This window comes from Filicampus tigris, chromosome 22 (assembly GCF_054856515.1).
Source record: "Filicampus tigris isolate MCC_2025a chromosome 22, RoL_Ftig_1.0, whole genome shotgun sequence".
NCBI lineage: Eukaryota > Metazoa > Chordata > Actinopteri > Syngnathiformes > Syngnathidae > Filicampus > Filicampus tigris.
In genome coordinates this window covers 7405498-7429983 of record NC_141238.1, presented here as the reverse complement: position 1 = coordinate 7429983, position 24486 = coordinate 7405498, and the positions used below count along the sequence as shown (strand labels likewise).

Here is a 24486-nt window from a genome sequence, read left to right as displayed (position 1 = left end):
GACAGATCAGATCTCGCGTGATGAATGTGGCGCGCCGCTCCGAGATGAAGCGTTTTGATAATTATAAAGGCGACAGATTGGTTGTGACCCGAGCAGGTACGCAGCATCTTGCGGGGCGTCACGTGCGCACCGTGCTTGCTCTTTGTTTGCAATCCCATGCACTATACGGTGCTGCCTCGAGTTCTTGATTTGGGATACGGCTGTTTTGAGGTACGGCCGTGCGCGCGGAATGAATTCAGGGCAAGAGCAGTGAAGGAAAAAGGGCGTTAATGACGTCATCGCCGCAAAGCATTAAACAGACAATCAGAATGAATCCACCGGTTTTTAGCCATCTCAGTCGGCGGCCATTTTGTCACTTCTGTCGACTGAAAACGACATCACAACTACTCAGGGCTCAGGTAACGAGCAATCACGGCTGGCCTGTTTTCTGACGCCGAGCCGTGATTGGTCGTTTTGAGCAGTTGTGATGTCATTTTCATTTTAGCAGAAATGACAAAATGGCCGTCCCCTGAGATGGCTAAAAAGGGGTGGAATTTTGCTGCTTAACTCATATTCCACAAACGTGATATTAATCAGAATGCCGTGTTTCAAGTAGTGGACCTGCTGGGAACATATTCTTGAAAAAAAAAAAAAAGATGTTTGCGTTGATTTCTCCTTTAAACAACTTTGTCATTCACCTCCTCAATCGTGGGCGAACATGTGACCATGGTCAAATATGAGGGTTGAGAATGCGGGAAAGCCGAATCGGGACGGAACAGGTTATGCGCCACGATGCGTTCCCACGCCGCCGCTGACGGAATCACACCATATTTTTTTCAAGTTCATTTCAATAATGCGCCGTTTCCGCAACACCTTTCATATGCATGAAAACACCGTTGGAATGACTGCGAGGCTACATTTGCATGCGTGTGTTTATTGAAGCCGTGCATCAAGATAGCTTCAAGGTTGCATTTTCTGCCACTCATATTGGTTAGCGGCGAGCAGCAAGCATCAAATCAACATTATTCATCATTCCCCTCCTGCGATGAGCCGCTTGTAAATTGGAACTGGCGCATACAAATAAGCATCCACGTGTGCGTTTGTGTGTGTGTGTGGGTGCGTGTTTTCTTCTCCCCGCTCTTCATCAATTCACTCCGTACCCCCCCCCCCCCCCGCCCCTCCCCCCTCTTCACTAATGCGCCGCCATGTTGCTGGAGCTCAGACGAGTCAAATAACCTTTTAAGCCAATTCACTGTGTCTTCATTTCACCTGAAGTGCGATGAATCTGCCAGGATTTTCCTCCCTGGGCTCTTCATCCTACTGTAAGAGTAAAACGTCCCCGCGGTACGCGCAAGCAAGTGCGCATTACCGCCAAGCAGAAGCACAGAAAGAGACGCCGGCTCCCTCCCGCCGTTCTCCTTTTATTGTTGGAAAATTGGCAATTTATTCTCACTCAGCCGCGCTTGAGCAAGTGATAAACATCGACAAACCATATGGCGAATCCTCCATATTTTTGCATGGGCTTGTTTTGTCTTTTAGCTTCTGACTGGGCACGAAGCACCGATGCTTAGCGATGGATGTCTTCCTCGTTCTTCCTGAGCTTCACTCACTCTTTTGATTTCTTTTTTTTTTTTTTTTTTTTTTCTTTCTCTCGTCGTTCACTGTCACCTTAGATTTGTTCCCAGTGAGATGTTGCGGGGTTTATACTGGATAAGGACTGCGCCCATATCAACTGTTTATGGCTGTCACTGCTTGTTCGTGTAAAAAAAAAAAAAAATCCAAACATAACCCAAAAAAAAAAAAAAAAAAAAAAGTGGAAGCACAGATTAACTATGTACAGTATCTTGTGCAATCTATTGATTGAAAATCTGATCATTTCCCGCGGCGCACAGGTTGGGCATGAGGCGATTGAGGAGATTTTTGCGTTTTTCGTGGTGATTTGTCATACCGCCCAAAGTTTTTTTGCCTGGCAAGGACGAACGCAAAGTCGGCAGCAACGCTCCACAAGTCGCTCCCCACGCTTCCGCCTTCACACTCCGGAAGGGAGGCGCTAACTTCATTTCACAGCAATGACAAAAGGCCAGAAACGCAACTGGAACCAATGACGAGCGACAGGGAACGGTGCACATCATACACATGCTTCGATTTTACGATTATTGTGCAGACTGGAACAACCTCGGGTTGTTATCGTGCATTTATTTATTTTTTATCATTTTCATGTTTCAGCACGGCTGCCATATTCCCGGTCCCGTCAACATACCGGTTTTCCCGCATCGTATTTTTGCGCCGTTGTGGCGTATAACCGTCAGCTTTTACGTGGCGTGACATTGCTTCAGGCGCGTGTTTACTTCCCCCCCCGCGCGCGCGCGCGTTGTGACCATCAGGTATCGCTGAAATCGTTCGCTCGCAGATGCGCTCTGACATTTCCACACAGCTGAGCGACAACGCTAACCCCTGATTTGTTGGCGCGCCCGCACGCACACACTCGCGCCGGCACACACGTGAAGGAGAGCCCAGAGGCTCGGCGAGCCAGAGGAGCAAATGTCAGCGCGAACAAGCACATGTGGGAAATGCGATCATTTAGCACCAGTGCCTGCACGCTTGACACGTAGCTTACACTTCTACAGGCAACGAAATAGCACTTCAATCCCTCTGCATATTTCATCGTTGAAGTGATCATTGAAATAGGAGCACCAGTCGTTGTATAAGTCGTCCCTAATACCTTTGAATTTCAAATCAAAAGCTGACGGAAAATGACGTAACGCAAATATTTGCACCATTTTTAAGAGCACTTTACCAACTGCGATGTCTGTCAAAAAATGAAGGGAAATGCAAATTCGATATAGAAGTAATGCCAAAATTAAAGGTGCGCCGAATGGATTGTCCCGCAAGAGCAGATTGCGCAAGAGCAGCTCGCAGTTCCCTCGGAATCCCGCACGTCAAGCTCCTAGCGGGGCAGCGTTTCCTTTCCATTTGTCATCCACCCAAAATCGCAGCGACTAAAATCGGCACATAGAAATTCACACCGGCTGCAAAGCAGACACAAATTGTAAAAGCTTAAACATTAACTATGGTTCTTGGCCGCCTTCCCGGGGCGCGCTAAAGTTGCACACGTTGATGTCTTGGTATGTGCAGCGGTCGGGGGGAAAAAAAAACAAAACAACAAAAAACAGGAAACACAATGTTTTGTGACGTTTTCCACCGCGTGAAACCAAATAAAAGAAAAGCAGAATGCAGCTCGGTCATATTTTAGCCTCAAGTTTGACTTGGCCAAGGGGAGAAAAAGTTGATTTGGCGCCCGACGCATCGTGTGATGGCAATGTTATGAAGCGCACAGCCGCGATGACGGTGACTCGTTTGACGACGATGGCGAATGACACATTGACATACTTGAGATTGAAGCGGGACATTGCGCTCCTCACGACATCCTTTCCCCCCCCCCCCCCCCCCCCCCCCCCGCAGGCCCGCCAAGCAAAAGTCCCGTAATTAGTTTGCCATGCGATTGGCTGCTGATGGATGTACTCATGGACACGAGCAGGGGGCAATTTCGCCTGCCCGCGTTCTTTGCGTTTCCAACGAAAGGCTTGCTCGAATCTCGGCCGTTTAGCCTTCTTCACCTCTACATCCAAACTAATCCGCCGTAAATTATGCATGACCTTTACTTGGCAGAGGCCCGTCCACCAATAAATCTGTTTATTCCCCCCCCCCCCCCCCCCCACCGCCACCCTTATAAATCGTGCTAAACAAATTCCAATTAAGCAAAAGTGCAATACGGTGTGAATAGTAATTTGCCTGTGAACAGCCCCCAAAGAGGATAAGACCGCAATCATTGGCATTAATGTAGAAGGCAGCTTATGGCAGGTTTGGCTTAAATATGCTTAGTGGCTGTTGTTATCAGGTCAGCGGCTGCGGTTTATGCCGAGCTAATGTACCGGCTGCGTGACTGAATACCGTTGCTAGCCAAGCAAACAGCACTGCGGACCGACCCCGGTCCGCGACTTCAGTATTTCGCAAGTCACCCTTCCAATCGATTTTCTTTCTTTGACTTTTCAGGTCTTAAAAAAAAAAAAATAATAATAAAAAATCTCTCAGCGGTCACGTGACATTTCTCAGGGAATTGCACTTTCTGTTTGAGAAAGGATGTCTCCGATCGGCTATGAATGATAGCAGGGGCGAGAACCGAATCGGCCAGTCTGGACCCAGGCGCAGCGGTCCCGGAGCCCCTGTGACTGATAACCGACGTAGAGACCCTCAGACAAGCGTTATTGAGACAATAAATGAGGCGCACCCCCGCCGGAGTCTCGAGGAGGGCGAGTTATGTATTTCGAGTAATGCCCGGCTGAGCACCGTATTCCATCCTTCCTTTTCTCTGTCGGAACCTTTACCTCCTCTCGGTCCTTTGCCTCCTGCTGTCGCACCAGGAAACCATCTATTTCACACTCCTCCACAACTCCTCCGCACAGAAAAGTGCAGCGTAACGGATCAAAATCTGCCTGCGTGATTGATTTTTATGGTCTTTGGGCAAAAAAAAAAAAAAAAAAAAGGATCCCACAACAAACTCGATGCCAAAACTTTTCCACTTATGCTTTTGATGCATCGGACAGGACTGAAATTGCACAGTGCTTGTTTGGTTGGCAGGAGAAAGAGAGAATACTTTACCCGGTAGTACATCCGAAAAGCCTATCCCAACCCTCCCCATACTCTACTGTGACCCCGCTTTGTGTTGAACTCTGCACACTGACATTGCGATCTCATACTCAAACTAAAGTATATAATAGTCGACAAAAAAACGGCCCCGTCTGTGAGTGCGAGCTCGTCCGCCGACTGCACTGCAACAAATTGTGGCCGAGGGTTGCGGGGGGGCTGACATTTCAAAGGATCAGCGAGGATCAATAGCAAAGGTCGGCAAAACAAGAACTCTGGGCTCGTTGCGGCGCATGGTACAGGAGGTCGGGCTGCGGCTTTTCCTCCGTCGGTGTCTAAGCAGCCGAAACCGGCGGGCAGAGGGCTGAACGTTTTAGTTGGGGCGGTACACAACGTCGGCCGGCTCGGCTGTCAGTTGGCAAGGCAGCCATTCTGAGGTCAATCATGCGCACTGAAGGGGGGGGGGGGGCAATCTGAACTCTGGATTGTAAACAACAAAATCGATAGCTCATTTGTCATTAACGTTGGAAGGAAGCAGCTTTTTTTTTTTTTTTTTTTTCTTTTTTTTTTTTGGCAGGAAAGATGCACTTTTCCCAATCCAAATGAACCAATCATTCTCTCTTCTCCCCCAGGGCTTTCCCCATTGGTCGGCAAGGTGTGGAAACGTCGATTTTCTCATCAACCTAAACTCGGCTCACCTACGTTGGAAAAAAACAGGTGAGTGCTTATGTTTGGATTGCTGGACGATGTGAGTGACAGTAACCCCGAAAAACATCTCTGGAGTAGTTTTAGTTTTAACTTCCAAATACTTTTAAACAAATTTAAACGTATTCAGTCACACTTTTATTTCTGAACACCTGTCAAGCCCTTTTAATGAATACATGCCTGTGAATGTTATTGTTTGTCTACAATGGCTTTGAGGGTTTTAACACTGATGCTATCCGCTAGCGCGTCAATGGCATTTTGCATAATACGTTAGCGGCAAGCTAGCGGAATTACCCAAGACGGTTATTTTGTTGAAATAGACAACGTGTAATGATTTGATTTATGTTTAGTTTGACAGTAGACCAACCAGGAATGGCAATAAACATTAAAAATAATGACTACAATTTATAACGGTATAACAGAAATCGTTGGGTGCCGATCCAGGCTTCAGTAGACACGTCCTGGCTGTAATTTGATGACTCATGTTTGGGATTTTTCAGCCTCGACAAAGGCTAGCAACCGCTTTTTTCTTTTCTTTTCGACCCAAAGAAACACAGCTTTTCATTGACACATCTCCAGCGATAGGAGTGGGTGCGGAGTGGGAGGAGGGGGCGAGAACGGCTTCTGCGGTGGTTCTGCACTGATGGCGTTTTGTGTTTAAGTGGGAGAAGGGCCCGAATGTTTCTGCCACGCGGCCGCTGATGCTGAACGGCGCTGGCAGGTGGATTATACCTTGTGCCGCTGTGTCCCCGGACAAATTTAAAGGTAGCCCGGAAACTCGGCACCAGGGGAGAATGTCGGCACGCGGGAGGGTTGGCCCATCTTCTCCTTATTTTATTTTTTTTTTGTGGTGTGTGTGTTCCACCTTTCTTTTCCGCTCTCCTGAACTTTTACTGCGAGCAAATCCCACGCACACACCAACTGCCGGTCAGAGCCATTGCCTTCTTATTGTGATTGTTCTCTGACAACTAATTAACCGACGGCAGCGGTACCCCTCAGGGGAGGGTGCATAAATGGTACGGTGCGATAAGAACTTGGCCGACCTGAAACCATTTGCACAAAACGGTCGGAAAAAAGTTATAGGTCCGTAAAAGTAAAAAGTGGTCCCGCTGCGCCGCGTTTCCGAGTCACCCTAGTTGGGCCGAGATCAGGCCAAGCATTTATGTATCATAAAATGGAGAGTTTTTTAAATACAGATTGATTTATTGCTAGTGTTTGTTCAAAAAAAAAAAAAAAAAAAAAATCATTGGATGAGGCTCTCGTTAAAATAATCGTGGTTTAAATCACAAACGAAAGATTGAGCCTTAGATGCAACCACGGATCGACGTGGCTGGTTGGGGGTCTCAGACTTGCGATTTGTGGTTTCATTTGTAGCCAAACATGCAGTAAATAGCCTTATGGATGTCAAAATGCCATTCCCAGACAAAAATCTGTCCAGTTATAATAATAAAAATAAATAATACACGCTTGTGTAATGTGGAACAATGCAACTGGAAAGGTGAAGAGGGGGGGATAAGTAGAGTTGATGTTTTTGCAATGTGGATGAACGGCAGCGAGTGCAAGATAAGCGGCCACTCAGAGTGAATCAGCCGAGCAAGAGGCTTTCGAGTGGGGAAGTGCTATTTTAGGGGACACAAAAGCAAAAGATCCCCCGTGCGGGATCAAACGGCGGGTGATAAACATCCGTGTTCCCAAAAAAAAAAATAAAAAAGCATGTATGCCTCGAAAAGAGCCGTCTAACTATAGATGTGGAGATGCCATACGGTACCGTTACGATCATATCTTAGGTCAAGTTGAGGAAAACAACTACTACTTTCCTGTATGCCCACCTTCCCTTTTGCTCTCATCCGCGTCGGGAATCAACTCGCCTTTCTCCGTCGCTATAAGGCAGGCCTCTGGTGGCCCGCTCCCTGCGGGCTCGGTGTAACTGCCCGTATTGACTTTGTCCCGTCTGGGGAGATGACGGCGTCTCCCCGCGGGACTAGCCGCGCTTTATGCGCATATCACAAAAAAAAAAAAAAAAACACACTGCTCTCTCAGTCCACTGTCACTGGCCCGTTTTTTTCCTTAGTGGTGCCCGCCAAAATTCTGAAAATAAAATGCGATGAAAGTCTAACCTTAACATAAGGCCGCTATCGGCCCGATACCGATAGCTGGTATTGATACTCTCCCGTTCCTAATTTCAACGAAATCTGTGAAAAGTGCGATGTAAAGAACATTTTGTTAATTTTTGGCCTAATGTGTGCATGTCCAAAATGGTGACATGTTGCTTGTTGTAACACTGAAATCAAGTACATTAATGATAAAAGTTAGAATCATGAACACAGTTGAATTTCAGTTTATTGAATTGTTTTGTCTGGAATAAACACTAGTCAGTAATATCCTTAAAGAGGAAGTCAATCCAAACATTTTTTTTTCAAGAACATGTTCTATGCAAGCCCAGTAGTTGAATCTAATAAATTTGTGGAATAGGAGTTATCCACTCGTTTTTAGCCATCTCAGGGTGCGGCCATTTTGTCACTTCTGTCGACTGAAAATGACATCACAGTTGCCCAGGTAATGACCAATCACGGCTGACCTGTTTTCTCAAGCTGAGCCGTGAGTGGTCGCTACCTGAGCCCTGAGCACTTGTGATGTCATTTTCAGTCGACAGCAAGTGACAAAATGGCCGCCCGCTGAGCTAGCTAAAAAGGGGTGCATTTTGCTGCTTAACTCATATTTCATATTAATCATATTGCCTTGTTTCAACTAGTGGGCCTGCTGGGAACATATTCTTGGTGAAAAAAAAAAAACCGTTTGGGTTGATTTAAAAAGCAACACACAATCCCTCAAAAAAAGAGACTTCAACCTGTTTGCTGTCCAACCAAACATAATACAACCACACGACCTCCTGCTAGCTCAACACACAACGATTCATCGGCCTATATATTCTTTATCCTCCGAAAACGGACCAATCTTCCTGCAGCGTTATGAGTCGCAACTACAGAGCGAAGTTGCTGGTTGGGGTTTCGAAGGACAATACATGCAGGGATGTGCTAATATTTTATTTCCTGATCTTCCTCGTAAACACATAGTTAGCACAAAGGCATATAATTAGAGGCGGTAATTGAATGGGGGGGCATTAGCTCACGCATCTGCCACATCCTCCACAGGTTTGACATTCAAGCTGATAGCGGCGGATGCGCATGTTCTCGTGTTGATTTCGCCACAATTCTCCCGAGAACCTTCACTTTCACTTCACCTCTTCTGCATGAATCATCTCGATTTTTTTTTTTTTTTTTTTTATCCCCAAACACCTGTCAAGTCCTCGGGGAACAGCACAATCTGCACAGCAGACAACCCCAAGGAGAAAATGGCGAGAGCAGAAAACTGTACGTTTGGCTCCCGAAACACATTTGAACAACCTTTTTGCCCTTTGAAAAGAGCTCGCACGTGTGTGTTGTTCCTCGCCTGACAAAACCTTTGGCCTCACGTGAGCCTGGCAGAGATTTGTAGAAAGCCGAAGACACACACACACACACGCGCGCGCGCTTGCGCAATCACCTGGTGTGAGGCTTCCCCCGCAAACGTCTTCCGTCTTATCAGCCACGACGTGCCTTCTGTGCCCTCGCATCAGTCCGGCCCGGGTCCCATCCCATCAGAATGAGCGTAAATGGAGTCGTTCGGTGCTCTCGGTGAGCTCGGACTCACTCAAAACGACACCGAATTCATTGCAAAAATGCACCCTAGTGGCAATAAGCGGTCATGACATGTTGACACTTGCGTATCCAGTAAATGGCGCCGCTCACCTCTATGAGTGTATTATTAATAGAGAAGGACACAAAGTTAATCTGATGGAGGGTGAGCGAGAGAGGGAGAGTGCAACAGAGAGAGAGAGAGAGAGAGAGAGCGGGTGAGCGAGCATACTGCATTAGAGCCTGTGTGATTTATTTGCCCCTCTAGGTGAAGGAGACCCCATTTGTATTCATTTGCCTTTATTTTTATCCCAGATTCATCTGGCCTTCACGTGCCTGTCACCGCCATACTAATATTATTTTGGCCATGCGCGGCTCCATAACAGGCTCTTATAAAAATTGCCCCAGCGCGGCTGCAAGATGCGGGCAGCAGAGGGAGGGGTCGCGGGTTTATTTTTATATCATTCATCTGATTTGATTGTTGTTGTTTATTTATTTATTTATTTATTTTTTGTACAGGCAGATTAAAAGTCTCCCAGGCACAGGATGGTGAGAAAGGTGGGGATAATGATGTCTGTCCTCCTATAGAGGGGTCGGGGGTTGGGGGTGGGGGTGGGTGGGGGGGTTTGGCGCAAACAGAAACGCACACACTCACGTTTTTACAAGCCTGCTGCACTCTCAACAGACGGCCTGGCTTGTGTGCGTGTTTTCTTTTAAGGCTGGCAAGGTGAGCCGGTGGTGCTCCAAGCCAAGGGCAAAGACAACAGTGACCACCAAGCTCCTTTTGCAGAACAATTAGATGGAAGTGGAGGGTGACTGCAGTTGTGTTATGTAAGCGCACACAACTGAATGGGGTGGGGGTCGGGGGCTAGTGCGTGCGCTTGAATATAAGGAACCTCCCCTCCCCCCCCCAAAAAAAAACATGAATTACTCGTACTGAAATAATAATAAAACATGAATATAACAAGTCAGAAAAAAACAAACTGTTCTTAAAGAGCAAATGGAAATGTATCACGCTGAAAAGCGAAATACAACTGAACTGTACTTTAGCCGGGGTTCTTTAGTGTACCACTAGAGGGAGCTCACATAACCACACTTTGAAAAATGACTACATTATAACCATTGGTATTGAGTCCGCCCAGATTGTGATGTTAATGATAATAAAGTTACATTAAATTGTGAAGTTTTAGTCTTCCTAGCTAATGCTGCAAAACAACAACAACAACAACATAATATTAAAGTCTCACTTGTTAAACAGTATTTTGACCTAAAGGTACAGTTTTACACTCTTAAAACTACTGAGTCAAAAGTAACCCAGATGCTGGGTTATTCACACCCTGCGAATTGGGTTGAGGATTTGACCCAGCACTTTGGCTCAAGATTTTGATTTAGCAAAGGGGTAAAATCCACCCATAGAGTTAAAAATGAGGTAAAAGTCGTAAAATCCGCTCAAAATCCGCAGCGACCCAGCGAGTGGGTTAGCAAAACAACCCAGCATTTTTTTTTTCTTCTTTTTTTCATGCCTAGGCCACAGTATGATTGTGAGGGATTCATCATGTGCTGCGCTAGTCATGCTAAGCTACGCTAAAAGCAACTGACTTCCCCTCGAAAATGGGAGTGTTATTCATCTCCGGTAGGAGAGCAAAAGCTCATATTTCCCTCGATGACGAATGATCCTTTTTGAACATGTTCAGATGATGTTACCAACAGGATCTGAACATGTTTTTTAATGAACCCTGCACCAGTAACCTCTCTCGCCCACCTCTCTCTCTCTCTCTCTCTCTCTCTCGCTCTCTCGCACTCCCTCTCTTACGCTTTTGCTCGCCGTCCGTCCGCCCGAGTGCACCCAGCTGCGCAACAATTACAGGTGGGTTCGCAGGCGTGCACAATAACCAGACGCATGCATTATTGAATGAAGCCAACCAATAAAGGCAAATCACCAAAGACGAAAACGCGGCGACGCCACCGAGAGCCCGAAAGACAAAATGGCCTCGCCGTTAATGAACAACATCATTTCTGGAAATGGAGGGGAAGCGCAAGGTTGCGTCTAGCACCTCAAGACGGAGCGGGCGTGCCTACGTGGGTTAAAGCAAGCAGGGAAGAGATGGAACACGACGTTGACTAGCTAATTATGCATTTTATCATTTCAGTCACAATAGAGTGCCTCCTCTTTTTTTTTTTTTTTGCCCGGTGTAGCAGTGCAGCTGTTGCGCTGCTTCTTTAATGACATAGATAAAGAAAAATCACAAGCGCGCTTTATTTCAGTTCAACCGCATTACTTCCCGTCTATGGCGCACGTGTGTAACAACCGCGCCGCCGTGAAAATTAGCCGACGTGAGCCTAATGGTACGTTGCAAGGCAATGGGCTTCGGCGTTTGTATGAAATAAAGCCGTCGTTCCCAACCGCTGTGTCATAGCGCGTTAGTGTGCCGTGGGACATCATCGGGCGTGCTGAGGGGAAATTATCCCATTTCACTTCATTGGTCTGAATATAATCATTCGATTGCGATGAATATTGTATTTTTGTATCCAGGCAGAACAATTAAATGCGCTTGCACTAGGTGGCAGACGGTGTTAATCTGATTCATTAAAGAGATGCAATGATTGATGGATAATCAACTATTTGATTCGCAAATTAATCGTCATTTTTGATGATCGATCAATCGTTTGGATACCACGCTACATAGTTTTACGGAGGGGTGAATTTGAGTGCTGACATCATTTTTGCATACAGACGTATTGTATAAGTGGCAATGTTCAGCTCAATCAAGTGTACATACATGAACCTTCACTGACTGTCCGCAAGTTGGGTGGGGCGGGCAACTTGTTTGATGGGTTTTTTTTTTGGGGCATGATGACGGTAGGGATGTAGCGATTCACTCCCACCCCGATTCGACTTTCGATTCGATTTTTAAAAAAATTGCTACCATGCCTGTCTCTGTATGCATTCAAATTGTGCTATGCATCTGGAATGAAAAAAACTTTTCAATACATCATTTTCTACATTAATTTAAGCAACATGATTTTCGATTAATCGAGGCGAATCGATTTTCGATTAATCGTTGCATCCCTAGTTGACGGCGGATAATAATCCAGTGTTGCCTACAATGCGATTAATATCAAACATACTGCAAACCGCAAGTAAAAAAAAATAATAATAAAAAGCGATTTTACCTTGACTTTCATCCAAAAAACAGTCAACAGGAAAGGTTGAGATCAGCACCTCGTGACTGGTGGCGGTTAAAAAAGGAACACATCTCACTAGACACCAGATGGACCGCAAGTGTGTTGTGACTGAGTGATGAACGGGGACGAGCGAGCGAAGTTCTGGCATGGTGGAATCCGATCCCAGAGCGAGAGTCAACAGATGATTGGCTAGACTCATCTCGGCTTCCGTCAACAAGTGGCAATAAAAGTCCATTTGCCGTCCCGCGGGGGGCGCCGCTCTCGGTGTGTCACGGGCCAACGCGAAGACATTAAATATGGAATTACTGGAGAACAAGCTGTCTTTTCACATATTGCGCGTCTGTGCTTGCCAGAAGGGGAAACGTTTATATCCGTGCATGGCGCTCTAAGTCAAGTCCTGTATGCTATCCGATGACAAACTAATGGTCAAATTATGCTAACGAAACGATGCCGCCATCTGTATAAACTATTTCATCTTCTCTTTGCTCCCAGAGATGAAGGCTGTGAATGCTCGGATTCACACTTTAACCTCATCTTACATAGCATTCTCTTAAGTGGCTCCCTGACCTTACGTCCATTCATCGATCGGTGAAAAATGCATGCCGGGGGCCGCATGTCATCAGCATGCCGTGAGGTACCGAACCGACAGAGTTGACGTCCTGCATATTCGCACTCGCCCAATTCATCACCGTTAACGGCCGCGAGTGTGTCCCTCTTCATCTGTTCAGTTATGACAATCGATCCGTTCTCTGACATAAATGGACAAAATACAGAAATGAGCTGCTATGTGTAGACATGTTAGCATCAATTTCAAGGTACGCTGGCTCGTAATAAGGAGAATATTGTCCCTCATTGCCATGGCAACCTCACGTTACCTACATCAGCAGACTATAATGCACGCCTTTTGGAATTGTTATGCACCGGCATCGCTATTATCGTTACAAAAAAAACTTGTCAGTCTTGAAAAAAAAAAAAAAAAAAAAAAAAGGTAGCAGGCGCACGCAAGGTGAACTCACATTTAACAAGCATCACAGCCAATTTGGCAGTGCTGAAGGACTAAAAAAAAAAAAAAAAGGCAAAGGCACTGAAATGAAAGCAAAAAAAAAAAAAAAAATGTGATCCACTTCTCAATCTTGACACTTTCCAGCCCCTCTCCGCTTTAAATTGTGGCCCGGGCCCTGAGGCGCCTGCACAAGCGGTAATTATTAATTAATTGTTTATAGCCTGTGGCCGGGTGAGCGGACAGACATGGCCCCTCGGATGTGTGCTCACAGCAGGGGAACTGTTCACTTCCAATTAGACCAGCGAGGTGGAGAGCACGGCCCATCAAACACTGAAGTGCTAGCGAGCGGACTTCTGGGAAACAGGTAGCGCTTTGGCCTCAGCGCCTTGCCTGACAGGCTTACTTTAGAACAAAGAATTGCACTTCTTTATAATAAAAAAAAAAAAAAAAAAAAGTCATCGGCAATTAAATGATTTGAGGACTAACGCATCACAAGTTAGATGGCAGAGAGAGTATTTCGTTGGCGGTTGCCGAGCAATTGCACGGGAACACGTTCACACCTACACATAATTGAGAGCAGCTAACTGTTGGGGAGTGGGAAGGACTAAGGGCTGTGATTATGTGAATCCGCACGTGCCGAACTGCGAATATGACGTTTTAAGTTGTAATATCACCAATCGCCACTAGATGGTATTAGTTGCACTTACACTGGGTCCATACTGCCCTTTACAAAGTGAGTTCTTGCACTTAATGTTGCAAGTGTTCAGCAGTTTTATGTCATCCTTGCATGGTCATTTTTTTTATGCAAGAGAGCCCTTTGCACTCCAAAAGAAAATTAAGTATTATTTTGTTGTTTACTTCAAACCCTTTAAGTTGGGTCAGGCTAGTTGATAGCACCCAGAGACAACTCACACAAGCACAGGGAGGATACGCAAAGGCAGTGCAGGAAGGGCCGAGATTCGAACCCGGAACCACTAGGGCCCTTCATACCATTGTATTGCATACCAGTGGGACACAATACAAACACAAAGGCATTATTGTTAAATCTCTACTATTCTTTTTATTATATATTCATTACACAACGTGGCATGTGATTGGTGTGTTGTAAAAAAAAAATATATATATATAAAAAAAAAAACAACGGACGTTGGATAACAACGAGGCCGTCAAGGAGCCCCCCCCCCCCCAAAAAAAAAAAAAAAGAGAAAAGAGCCGGAAAGTGTCCGCTGCAATATTCAGGGAGCTTTGTTCTGATGGATTAATGAAAATAAAATGCACGCGGGCAGCAATGTGCTCGACCACGGGGCATCAATAACCCCGTGACGTCATTGAGCACCTGCGTCCACTTCATCACCTGCTGGATTTATGGAAGCGGAGATGGATCGAGAGAAAGCGGTCTAGCCGGAAACCATATGGGGATAATGCGATATCATTCCGAGGCTGATGTATTACGTCATCTCTATCACGCGCCATAAAATATTCACAGCCACTGTGCGTATGGAATTACAAAAGTGCATACTCATCATTGATTGGATTAATCCATCAAATTGCATTTTTCAAAAGAGTATTGCAATGACGTGCCAAACTATTTTAAGGGGATGCGGAATTATTTGGAGCGTTCATTAAGCAAGTCGTACTTCGGAGCGCAGGTTAATAGCAAACAAGTGTGAAAAGTGAACTTGCTTATTACGGAATTCAGCAGGGAGGAATCGGCAAATCGGAAAGTTACAATAAACGACGCCGCGTTATTTCTATGCTAATGTGCAGCTTTTCAGCCTATGGGGGTGGGGGGGGGGGGGTGATTGAAACACAAGCAATCTTTTGTTATATTTTCATGCTTGTCATAATCCAAAACACAAACCAGCTCCGTGTTTCTCTTTGCGTCTGTGTAAACCCACAAAGAAACTATTTTCATAGCAGCCACTCTACAGGGACAGAGAGAGGGAGACGGCAAAAGATCTGCATTCATATTAGCACAATGCAAACAAATAGAGAAAGGAAATAGAGATGCTCATTTGGGAGCGCGGTTTGTTCTCTCATTCTCTCTCAAAGCCACTCCGAAACTCTGCTACAAGCTCACTCAATAATAAATTCTTTCCGACAAATACGAGTTAAAAAATAGCTGTTGTTTTTTTTTTTTTTTCCACTCTTTTTAACATTTCGGATGTCTCAGATTTGTTTTTAACAAATGAAAGAAGCAACTGTCGGATAAAGCTTTCAAAATAATATTTACCTCATGAATATGAAGCGGGAAAGTGTTTGACAAATGCAATATTTACTTTTTTAGATGAAAATGTCCATCACAGGAGTGACGATTTATACAAACACCGCATTCCACTTTAATATATACAGTAACAAAGCAGACAAAACTGTCATTTTAAATAAGGACAAAATATGCCAGCCATCTGTCACATCAGCCACTTGCCCAATTAAGCCACTGTATGCGTTTGTAACACATGTTGAATATTTCCATCTTTTCGGGGGGCACAACTTTAGTAACTCATCATGCACTTCAAACGAACTGTCAACGGTTCGTGTGAAAACAAAACAATAACAGACCCTTCCTGTCCTGGTGGAGAAGTCGAGTGTTGGAGTCGGAGTCGTTCTTAACTCATTCATTGCCCAACACGTTTGTATACGTCTTTTTACAGTCCAGCCATTCAATCCCGGGAACCCATTTATGAGTTATGCCATCTAGTGGTTAACAATGTTATTACAACTTAAAACTGCCCCACTACACGAACTTATTTCTATTTTCCAAGATTCCTTGAGGGCCCACTGCGAGGATGGGCGCCAGTTGACACACAAAAGTCAAAAGTAAAATCCACTCTGGCTTATTATAAATAACTTTGTTGTTTGTATAACAACTCATTTTACTGACTAGTCATCGACAAACAGCGTGATTGTAGGCATAATGTATGAGAAAATGCCCCATTAGTGTAAGTGATGTTTTGCTCCCCACGTCCATTGATTTGCAGCCGAAAATGGAGTTACTTTCTTCCTAATGTCATAACGTTACCTCCGCTTTATGCTTGTTTTATTATCTACTTCCACACCAAATAGCTCCTTCATCTCAACTCTAAATGGCAGACGCAATCACAGACGCACAAGCAAGCTCACGCTGATATAATAAGAGTGAGATTGCTTCATTTTATAACATATTGGTGGCAAATTGGAGGGGGTAAAAGCTGTTTTTGCTCGATGATTAATTATAAGGACGGGAAGAAAAGCAGACGCGGATTAAAACAAATCATGCGCGCTAACGCCAGAAAGCAATCGAGCATGCATTTCAAAAGAGGCAAATGCAATCACACTGCAAATGAAAGATTATCTCATTCCTCTAGGTTGGATATAATAGCAACCTGGAATTATAAATGGGAGATTTCCAAGCAGAAGACAAGATATTGAGGAGGCTTACAAGAGAGGTGACTCTGTGTGACTTGGGTGTTATTGGATGAGAAAAAACAAAACAAAATAAAAACATTTAAATAAGGCGCCATGTGATTTGTGTCACGCTCCAAAAGGAGAAGGGGTCCACCTCGGGGCTGCAGTACCCATCTGCCTGCCCCCTTGCACCTCCTTCGACAAGACCGCAGCCCACGGCCATTAGTTTACACGTGAATGTAAAGCACAACGTGAGAGGGCGGATTTTAAAAAAAAAAAAGAGAAAAAAAGCGGGTCAAGCGACCGGAGAAAGCAGAGAGGGAATGCTCCCTTTGCGTTACACATTCACCACCGCACCATCTTTTTCTAGTCCTTCTCCCTCCGGAGGATAGTTCCGTTCTGTTGTAGCGGCTAGCTTGCTAACTGGCTGCTGGAGCTGACATGACATGTTTCCCCAACAGACCCCGTTGGCTCCTCCTCCCCGCCTTGGATCAAATCAAGCCAGTGGCTTGATGCGCTATGATTGCAGCTCTGGTAATGTCTAAAAGCCCAGAGAGAGAGTCGGTCTGACGCATGCTTGTTGTTTCTATCGCCGCCTGATTCACGGACAACATGCCAGAGATGAGGATCACGGTTTCCAGCGTGTAATACTGCTTAATGCATATTAGCATTTGCATGGAAATGAGCACGCAGTTCTTCGCACAAAAAATCTTTGAACCGAAAGACTGTATTAATAATAGATTACATGAGAGTCCGTAGTTCCTTGTGAATGCGAAGACACTTTGGAATAGTCTCTGATTTCAACATGCTGGCGGTTTGGTTCTGAAGACGCTGGTTCTCAACCACTGCGCCCCGGCACTTCAGCGTGCTCTAAAAATAATGCCAGTGACATCGAGTGTCAGGCAGAACAATTCATGACACGAGGTTCAATTAATCTGTAATCTTGTCATTCATGCGACGGAATAATAGACCTTTGCATATTGTTCGTGAACAATAGGCGCCTAGGGTACTTCCGGGTGGCAGAATGCGAGTGACTGCCACTGACGCACTGGGTTGTCTTGGCGTGATTTAGCAAAACATAATGGCGAGCCTGCTAGCTAATATTAGCTCAATAGCATTGAGCTTGTGGAAGGCGTTTTCTCACATGGACAGTATGTATAAAATGTTTGGTTGGGTTGTCTTGGAGGAATTTAGCAAAACACGATGGCTAGCCTGCTAGCTAACATCAGCGCTATAGCACGCTATCCATTTCACCATCAAACGGAGCACTTATTAGCACCAGAAAAGTGAATTACTTAGCCAGCTCCACAATGATCGTGTTAACTATGTCGGGACTTCCACCATGTCTGTTTTTGAATCAGCTGGCCATAAATTCCATCGCTTTGAAAGAATTGATTACGTATTGGGAGAACAGGTGGAAGTGGCCTTCATTGATTGTAAAAGACCACCAAACGCTAACAAAGCGCCACTTCTCAAAACTCACACCCAAATGACCTCGCCATTAGGCGGCTTGTTTGTTTACACAGAACCTTGCGTAATGGATGACACCATTCCGCTTTTTTTTTTTTTTTTTTTTTTTTTTTTCCCCCGTTGTGCTCCAACATGCAGCTGACAAGCGACTGCTGGATAAGAGCGGCCCATTTTACGGGCGAGCGTTGAGGCATCATAGAGGCGCCGCTTTCTCTCTCTGACTCTTCCGAGCTTCCTTTCTTTGTTACATCTCAGCAGTCTCGCCAAAGCCTCCTGACTCTTCAGAGCTTCCTTTCTTTGTTACATCTCAGCAGTCTCGCCAAAGCCTCAGCCTTACTCAAAAAGTCATCAAGCTAGCACACGGATAAAAGGAATCCAGAGGAGGAGATTGCAGATATGCGACGGCGTCTTCGGAAACAAGGGTGAAGTGAGGAAGGGTTTCTAAGTAGTCCAAAAAAAACAAAAAAAACCCCAAAAAAACCCCACAATCTCCATTTGAACGGCGTTACGTGACTCGTCGCCATTAAGACACGGCGGTGACCCGGAAACGGCCGCAGCCTGTTTCCGGCGGCTATGGATTATCCCGAAATCGCCGTAGCACCGTTACGCGGAGGCATGAAGGACACCGAACGAGAGGTGTCGGCAAAGGCAGACCTCAAGGACTCCAGTGGATTAGAACTGATTGAATTCCCATTTGCGGCATTTAGGGTCATCGGTGGCGCGGCGCTCATTCCCGCTCACTTTCCAACTCGGAACAAAATAAGACTGCACTTGCACAGATAAGCGTATTTGCATGGCAATAATAGCAAGCCCGGGGATTTTTGAAATATAACCCGCAATAAAGTTTTTATTTCGACGGGAGGCAATATCGTAGAGCGGCAAATTGTAAATTATAGCCATCCTCACAAAATATGCACACAAAGTTTGGTTTTATGTCCGCGATATATGCTTGCCTTTGATGTTTTTCCTATTCTGGACAAGTAGCGTGATCAATACAAGGAAGTAGAATGTAGAAAGATTAATTCGTCCGTGTAAGAATAGCCAAAATGGCAAGAAGAGATGAAATTCCACCCACTGTTTTCTTGCTGAGGGAAGCATCGCAAAAAAAAAAAAAAAAAAAAAAACAGCTGAGTCACAGTTTCATTAGACAGGTTTGTACTCGGGATGAATGTTCTGTTTTCTATTTCACCAACTTGAAATGTGCGAGGAATGAGTTAAACGCCCGTAAAACTAAAGTGAGATGAAGCAAGGTGATATTTTGGAACGACCTGGTATTTGTTACCTTGCCTTGAACTAACACTTGTTTCTTTTGAGGACTGCACCACTATTAGCCTTGGAATTATATCACCCACTCTTAAATACTCTACTTCTCTTAAAAAAAAAAAAAAAAAAAAAAAAAAAAAACTGAAGTGATATTTTAAGCTTGATACTTCCGCGGCGACCTTGTAGGTAAATGTCTACAAAATTGCTTCCTTGCATCTTGGAGTGTTCTCGTTGCTTGGTTTCAAGTAGTAGTAAACCACTTAAGCTTGCCGTGCAAAAATAACATAATGGGTTGTAAAAGCTTTCAGGAGGTATGAGGCATCATTTGTTCCGAAAATACATGAGAAGGACACGCAATATTGAGGGGAACAAACATTTCTGTTATTTTTCAGGGAGAATTGGACTTTGTATTTTCTAAGTGTGCTTTGAGAGATCACCAGGTGTTTTCGAGAGTAAAATATGTGCCCTGGCTCACTAAAGGCGTGGAAAGGAGTGTCACGAGTGAGATTTGAGCGACTGTCAAAAGGGTAGCTTTGAAACAAGCAACTGCACAGCCCTTGCCATGAAATGCAGCCCATCTGGTAGCCTGCAGACATATTTTTTCGGGGGGGGGGGGGAACATTCAACTGTAAATTGGCGCAGGCCTTCGTCGCATCTTAAAGACAGCCTGGCCGTTCCGTTTGAGCTTGATCAACTTAAAAGTCCGCATCGAGCCAAACGTCACCAACCCGAGGACCGATAAATGTCACTCAAGGCTGTGACGTAGCCGCGTAATCGTATTGGTGCGCGCCTCGGGGCAAACTCAAAAGCCTTACCGTCCACGCAGGCGGGTCTGGCTCTCGTGGTTCCCGCGATCTGGCCCTTCTTGCAGGCGCAGCGGGCCGTCTGCCTGGCGATGGTCCGCCGCGGTTGGCTGCTGTCCCTGTCCAGCGTCACAATTTCACATGTCCCCGCTGCCAGCTGGCCTGCGAATGACAATACACGGCAGGAAGCGAGGTCAGACACACGCAAGCGGACACGGGGGCAAGATCCAGCAATCTGCTTCGCCGCGATTCCGTGACACCTTCTGTCACGTCGCTCGGACTGTTCGGAAGTCTGCGCGAGTAGCAAGGCACTAGTCGACTCTTGTCGTGTAGCGCGCTCACACGCGGTCGTGACAGAATGATGAGAGAGGGAAGCTTTTTTTTTTTTTTCCCTATTGAGGACTAAACATGGAAAGCCACTTATCCAGCTACTAGTGGACTCTTTGTAAGCCATGTAATGCTAGTAGCACAATTTGGGGACAAAGCGTTAGATATCATACATATATATATATATATATATATATATATATATATACACCCACACATACATATTTGGCATTTCTGAACACTAGTAGCACAACTACATGTAACTAGTGAGGTGAAACTCTGCACTGATTGACATCTGTGAGTTAACGATGAATCAAAAATCGATTCAAAATCGATTCGCCCCGTTTTAATCGATTCAATAAATGGGAAATCGAGTTGATTAAATCCATCCACAGAATGATGTCTGGAAACGTTTTTTTTTCATTCCAGATGCATAGCGCATTTTGAATGTGTCGATCAAATGATGCTTTTTGCGCCAAACATCGTTGCGTATTGCGCAGGCAAGGATGGTCGCAATTTAAAAAAAAAAAAATCAAATCGAATCCAAAATCGGGTACTGAAAATCCAAAATTGAATCGAATCGGGGCTTGAGTGAGTCGTCACATCCCTACTAGTGACATGATCAAATTTCTTCAACAAGCCCCACACAGTCACAGATGTCAAGTAGTGCAGTTTTGCCTCACTAGTAACATGTAGTCGTCCAACTAGTAAGTACAGCAGTGTGTATGAAAGTTGTCCTACAACAAAATTGTACCGAGGCAAAACACCAGTTGACATCTGCACGCTCTCAGACAAAGTCATTCTGCTCGTGTTCTGAATATCCTCACAAGTGAGGACCGAGACACCTTAAGATGGATATCAAGGATATGGACTAAATGCTCCAATGACTTTCCATAGCTTCCTCCAATCAGCCGCATCTCTTTGAAGGTAATGCAGCCATTAGCCATGAAGGAAACGCATGAATACTGATGAACTTTGTAATTGCACTGGAGCGACCCCCATCGCACGCACCCACACACACACACACACACACGCACGCACGCCATGTATTCAATCAGGTGACCTTTGGCTCTGTAGACGGGCCCTTGCTGCTGACAAATTAACCTTTGTCTGTGTCTGGAAGCCCCAAGGCCCCATGCCTGGAGAGGCTTATCAGGACCTAATTGTGATTGGCAAGAGAGCGGAAGTTGTGATTAAATCTGGACTTGAGTCGCCGACACTCGGCCGCTCGGCTTAATGAACTGAGCTGCGAGGGGTCAACACCTGGGGTAATGAGGATCCGTCAGCATTCGTGGGCACGGAGGGAGCGGCGGCAAAGACCCCAACCGTGTCCGGCGCATGAAGCGGAACGTTTGTCAAATTAGGGTTCCCTCGCTACTTTTAATGGCAGGAGCTGAGATTTAAAGTTCTCACCTGTTTTTTTTCTCCTGAATTCTTACAACCAACTCAGCTCCTCCGCCATAACCTGAAGGTTTTTGTTTATTTATGAAGTTCTACCATCGAAAGCCCCCTTTTTTTTTTTTTTTTTTTTTTTTTTTTAGTGATGAATTGTTAAAATGTGTATGGCGGTAGTGTGTGGAAAATTGTGAGAAACGGTGACGCAGTTCAGCCATGCAGTGAGTCAGCGTTGCTCACAGCATGTTTCTAAATTGTGTATCTGTAGATACATTATTTTGCCATCAGAAGGTCTCCTCGGTCTTTTGTTGTTGTATATTTTGAGGTGCCACAAAAGCAATAACGTATTAGCATAAAAGTCACTGTTCTGCTTGAGATTTCTTTTCACAAAAATGCTTTTTTTTTTTTTTTCCCGATCCCACAAGCAGCCAGTGTTCTACGGCTGATTACTAAAGAATGTAAAAGCTCAAAACCATTTTTTTTTTTTTATCCGGTGAAAAGAGTCTTAATTCTTTCTTTTTAGAGGTTCGGTTCTTTTCGGTTCTTTCTATTGTCACATCACAACTTTTTATGGGTCTTAAATAGATCAGTCAGAACGTTTTAAAACGGCCGGCAATATGGCAGCGAATGAGTTAATTAGCCTATTTGACAGACTGACTCAAGAGGCAAACCAGAGGGGAAAAAAATGACATTGTGGATATTTACTCCAACGCGTTGATGGAAAATGTCAAGTCAAATGTATTTATAAAGCTCGTAATCACAGAAGAGACTCAAAGGCCTTCACAAGCCCACAGTTGACAAATATTTAACAACATACACCGAGATTAACTCCGCAATAGGACATGGGTAAACAAAAACCAAAAAAAAAAAACAAAAAAAAAACCCTCCCGGGGAAAGATAAAACACCTTGTGTATGCTGATTTTGCTCTATTAAATCATCTTATCTAAGTCTCCTGGATATTTGGGCCGGGCAATTAATTCAAAGTTAACCTTCATTTTAAAAACATAATAATATAAAAAAAAACAAAAAAAAACAATCAAATGACATACAAAATCAATGATGATTAATTGTGTTTATTAATCGTGATTTCAGTATCGCTTTAAAGCAGGCTGTGCAATTCATTGAAATTCAATTACACTTACGATTACTACGCTCCACGATTACAAAATTGGCATAATCGTAAAAAACGATTTTTAATATGCATTTATATCCAACGCACCATATTTTTTTACACAAGGAAATCATACTTGAATGAATACATTTGCACCTTTTTCATTTTATAACTAATTTGATCCATTTTGTGTGGTCCAAACGGAACTTATATAGTGTTTCAAAGAAATGTATTTGTCCTTATATTTTTCCACCTTTAAACAATTTCTTGTTTTGCACCCCAAAAAAATAAATGATCGTCAGAATAATCGCGATGAATATTTTTTCCATAATCGAGCAGCCCTAGCCATATACTTTTTCCCGTAATCGGCCGGGGCGACTCGAGCTTCTTTCGTGAATCCTACACAAACTGCTCACGCCGTTCTCAGCGCCGTGCATCGCCATTTCGCCTCGGTAGACGGTAGCGTGAAACAGACGGCGCGCGTGCAGGAAGTGACAAGCTATAAATACGACTGCACAGAAGAAGGGAAGACTCCTGTGAGGAATATGCAGATAACCGGTGCGACTGAACACGAGATCACTTTGTTCAATAATGCATGTCAACAAAATCAAACGTGTCACGTCGTGGGAGATCAAGACGCCATCTCCGCCTTCATCGGCCCCCTCTTCCGCCATCCCGTTCACTTAACGTCCTCCTCCGCCTCCTTGTTGCAACCGCTCTGCCTTCTCAGCCTGATGGCGGATAATGACTTGTCATATCAACTCCGGCGCGCCCGGCGACGTTTTCACGTTCCGCATCCTGCTCGCCGAGAACACCCAGCGACATTGCCCCCCCCCGCCCGTCGTATCTCCCCCATAGACACTCAACGCCGTCTTTGGACGCCTTTTTGCGGCCGCATTCGCGGCGGCGGCGCGTCAAACTCAAAGTTCGCGGTGACATGCGAAGTCGCGGCGGCTGTGTTGTTCGTCTCTCTTGAGTCGCAGGAGCTCATTACTCACCCGCGTCTCATCAGTGTGGGGCCTTGTGCCGGCGCTGTCACAGCCCCGGCTGTCAGCAAAGCTAAATTAATATCCTCTTAATGCTGCGTTGCACTGTCCTCCGTGAGTGCTTCTATAAGGGAATGAAAACAAATGTGCTCATTCTGGGGCCAATATGGGCACTATACGAATGTGTTGGGTTTTGAAATTGAAAGGACACACTTTCATTATAGTCAGACTAATCATGAGTGCAGCATAGTTTATGGAGCTTTGTTCTGAAGCCTTACATAATTTGGGGGGGCAAATTTGACCCATTTTGACATTTCAAATTGTAAATGAATAAGTATGAAATTAGCCCAAAAGTCATTCTTTCAGCATGAAATTTGATGAGCCAAAATCCCCCCAAATTTGAAATATTTAAAAATGTTATTCTTTTGTATAGTTTTTACTGTTCCAATAGTTTGTGATTTTTCGTGTTTTGTTCAGCTTTGTTTCTATTAGTTTTTGTATTTTTGAAAAATGCTTTGTTTTAGTTTAGGTGTAATTATTTTTAGATTTTTTTTT

The 24486-nt window shown here is 44.8% G+C and overlaps 2 protein-coding genes across 11 annotated transcripts in view; one reads left to right on the top strand and one right to left on the bottom strand.

Annotated features, from left to right (window-relative positions):
* LOC147126748 (uncharacterized) overlaps positions 1-24486 on the top strand; it is a 282315-nt gene that overhangs the window by 124017 nt on the left and 133812 nt on the right. For all 9 annotated transcript variants that reach the window (XR_015084604.1, XR_015084603.1, XM_086021734.1 and 6 more), the window contains one exon: positions 5256-5340. Coding sequence is in view for 3 of the 9 variants with exons in the window: in XM_086021734.1 (XP_085877860.1) it covers positions 5256-5340 (85 nt within the window). In the remaining 6 variants the exon portion in view is untranslated. The remainder of the gene's footprint in view (positions 1-5255; positions 5341-24486) is intronic.
* Positions 1-24486, bottom strand: part of tafa5a (TAFA chemokine like family member 5a) — a 100622-nt gene that overhangs the window by 16537 nt on the left and 59599 nt on the right. For both annotated transcript variants that reach the window (XM_086021725.1, XM_086021726.1), the window contains exon 2: positions 20124-20273. In XM_086021725.1, the coding sequence (XP_085877851.1) occupies positions 20124-20273 (150 nt within the window). The remainder of the gene's footprint in view (positions 1-20123; positions 20274-24486) is intronic.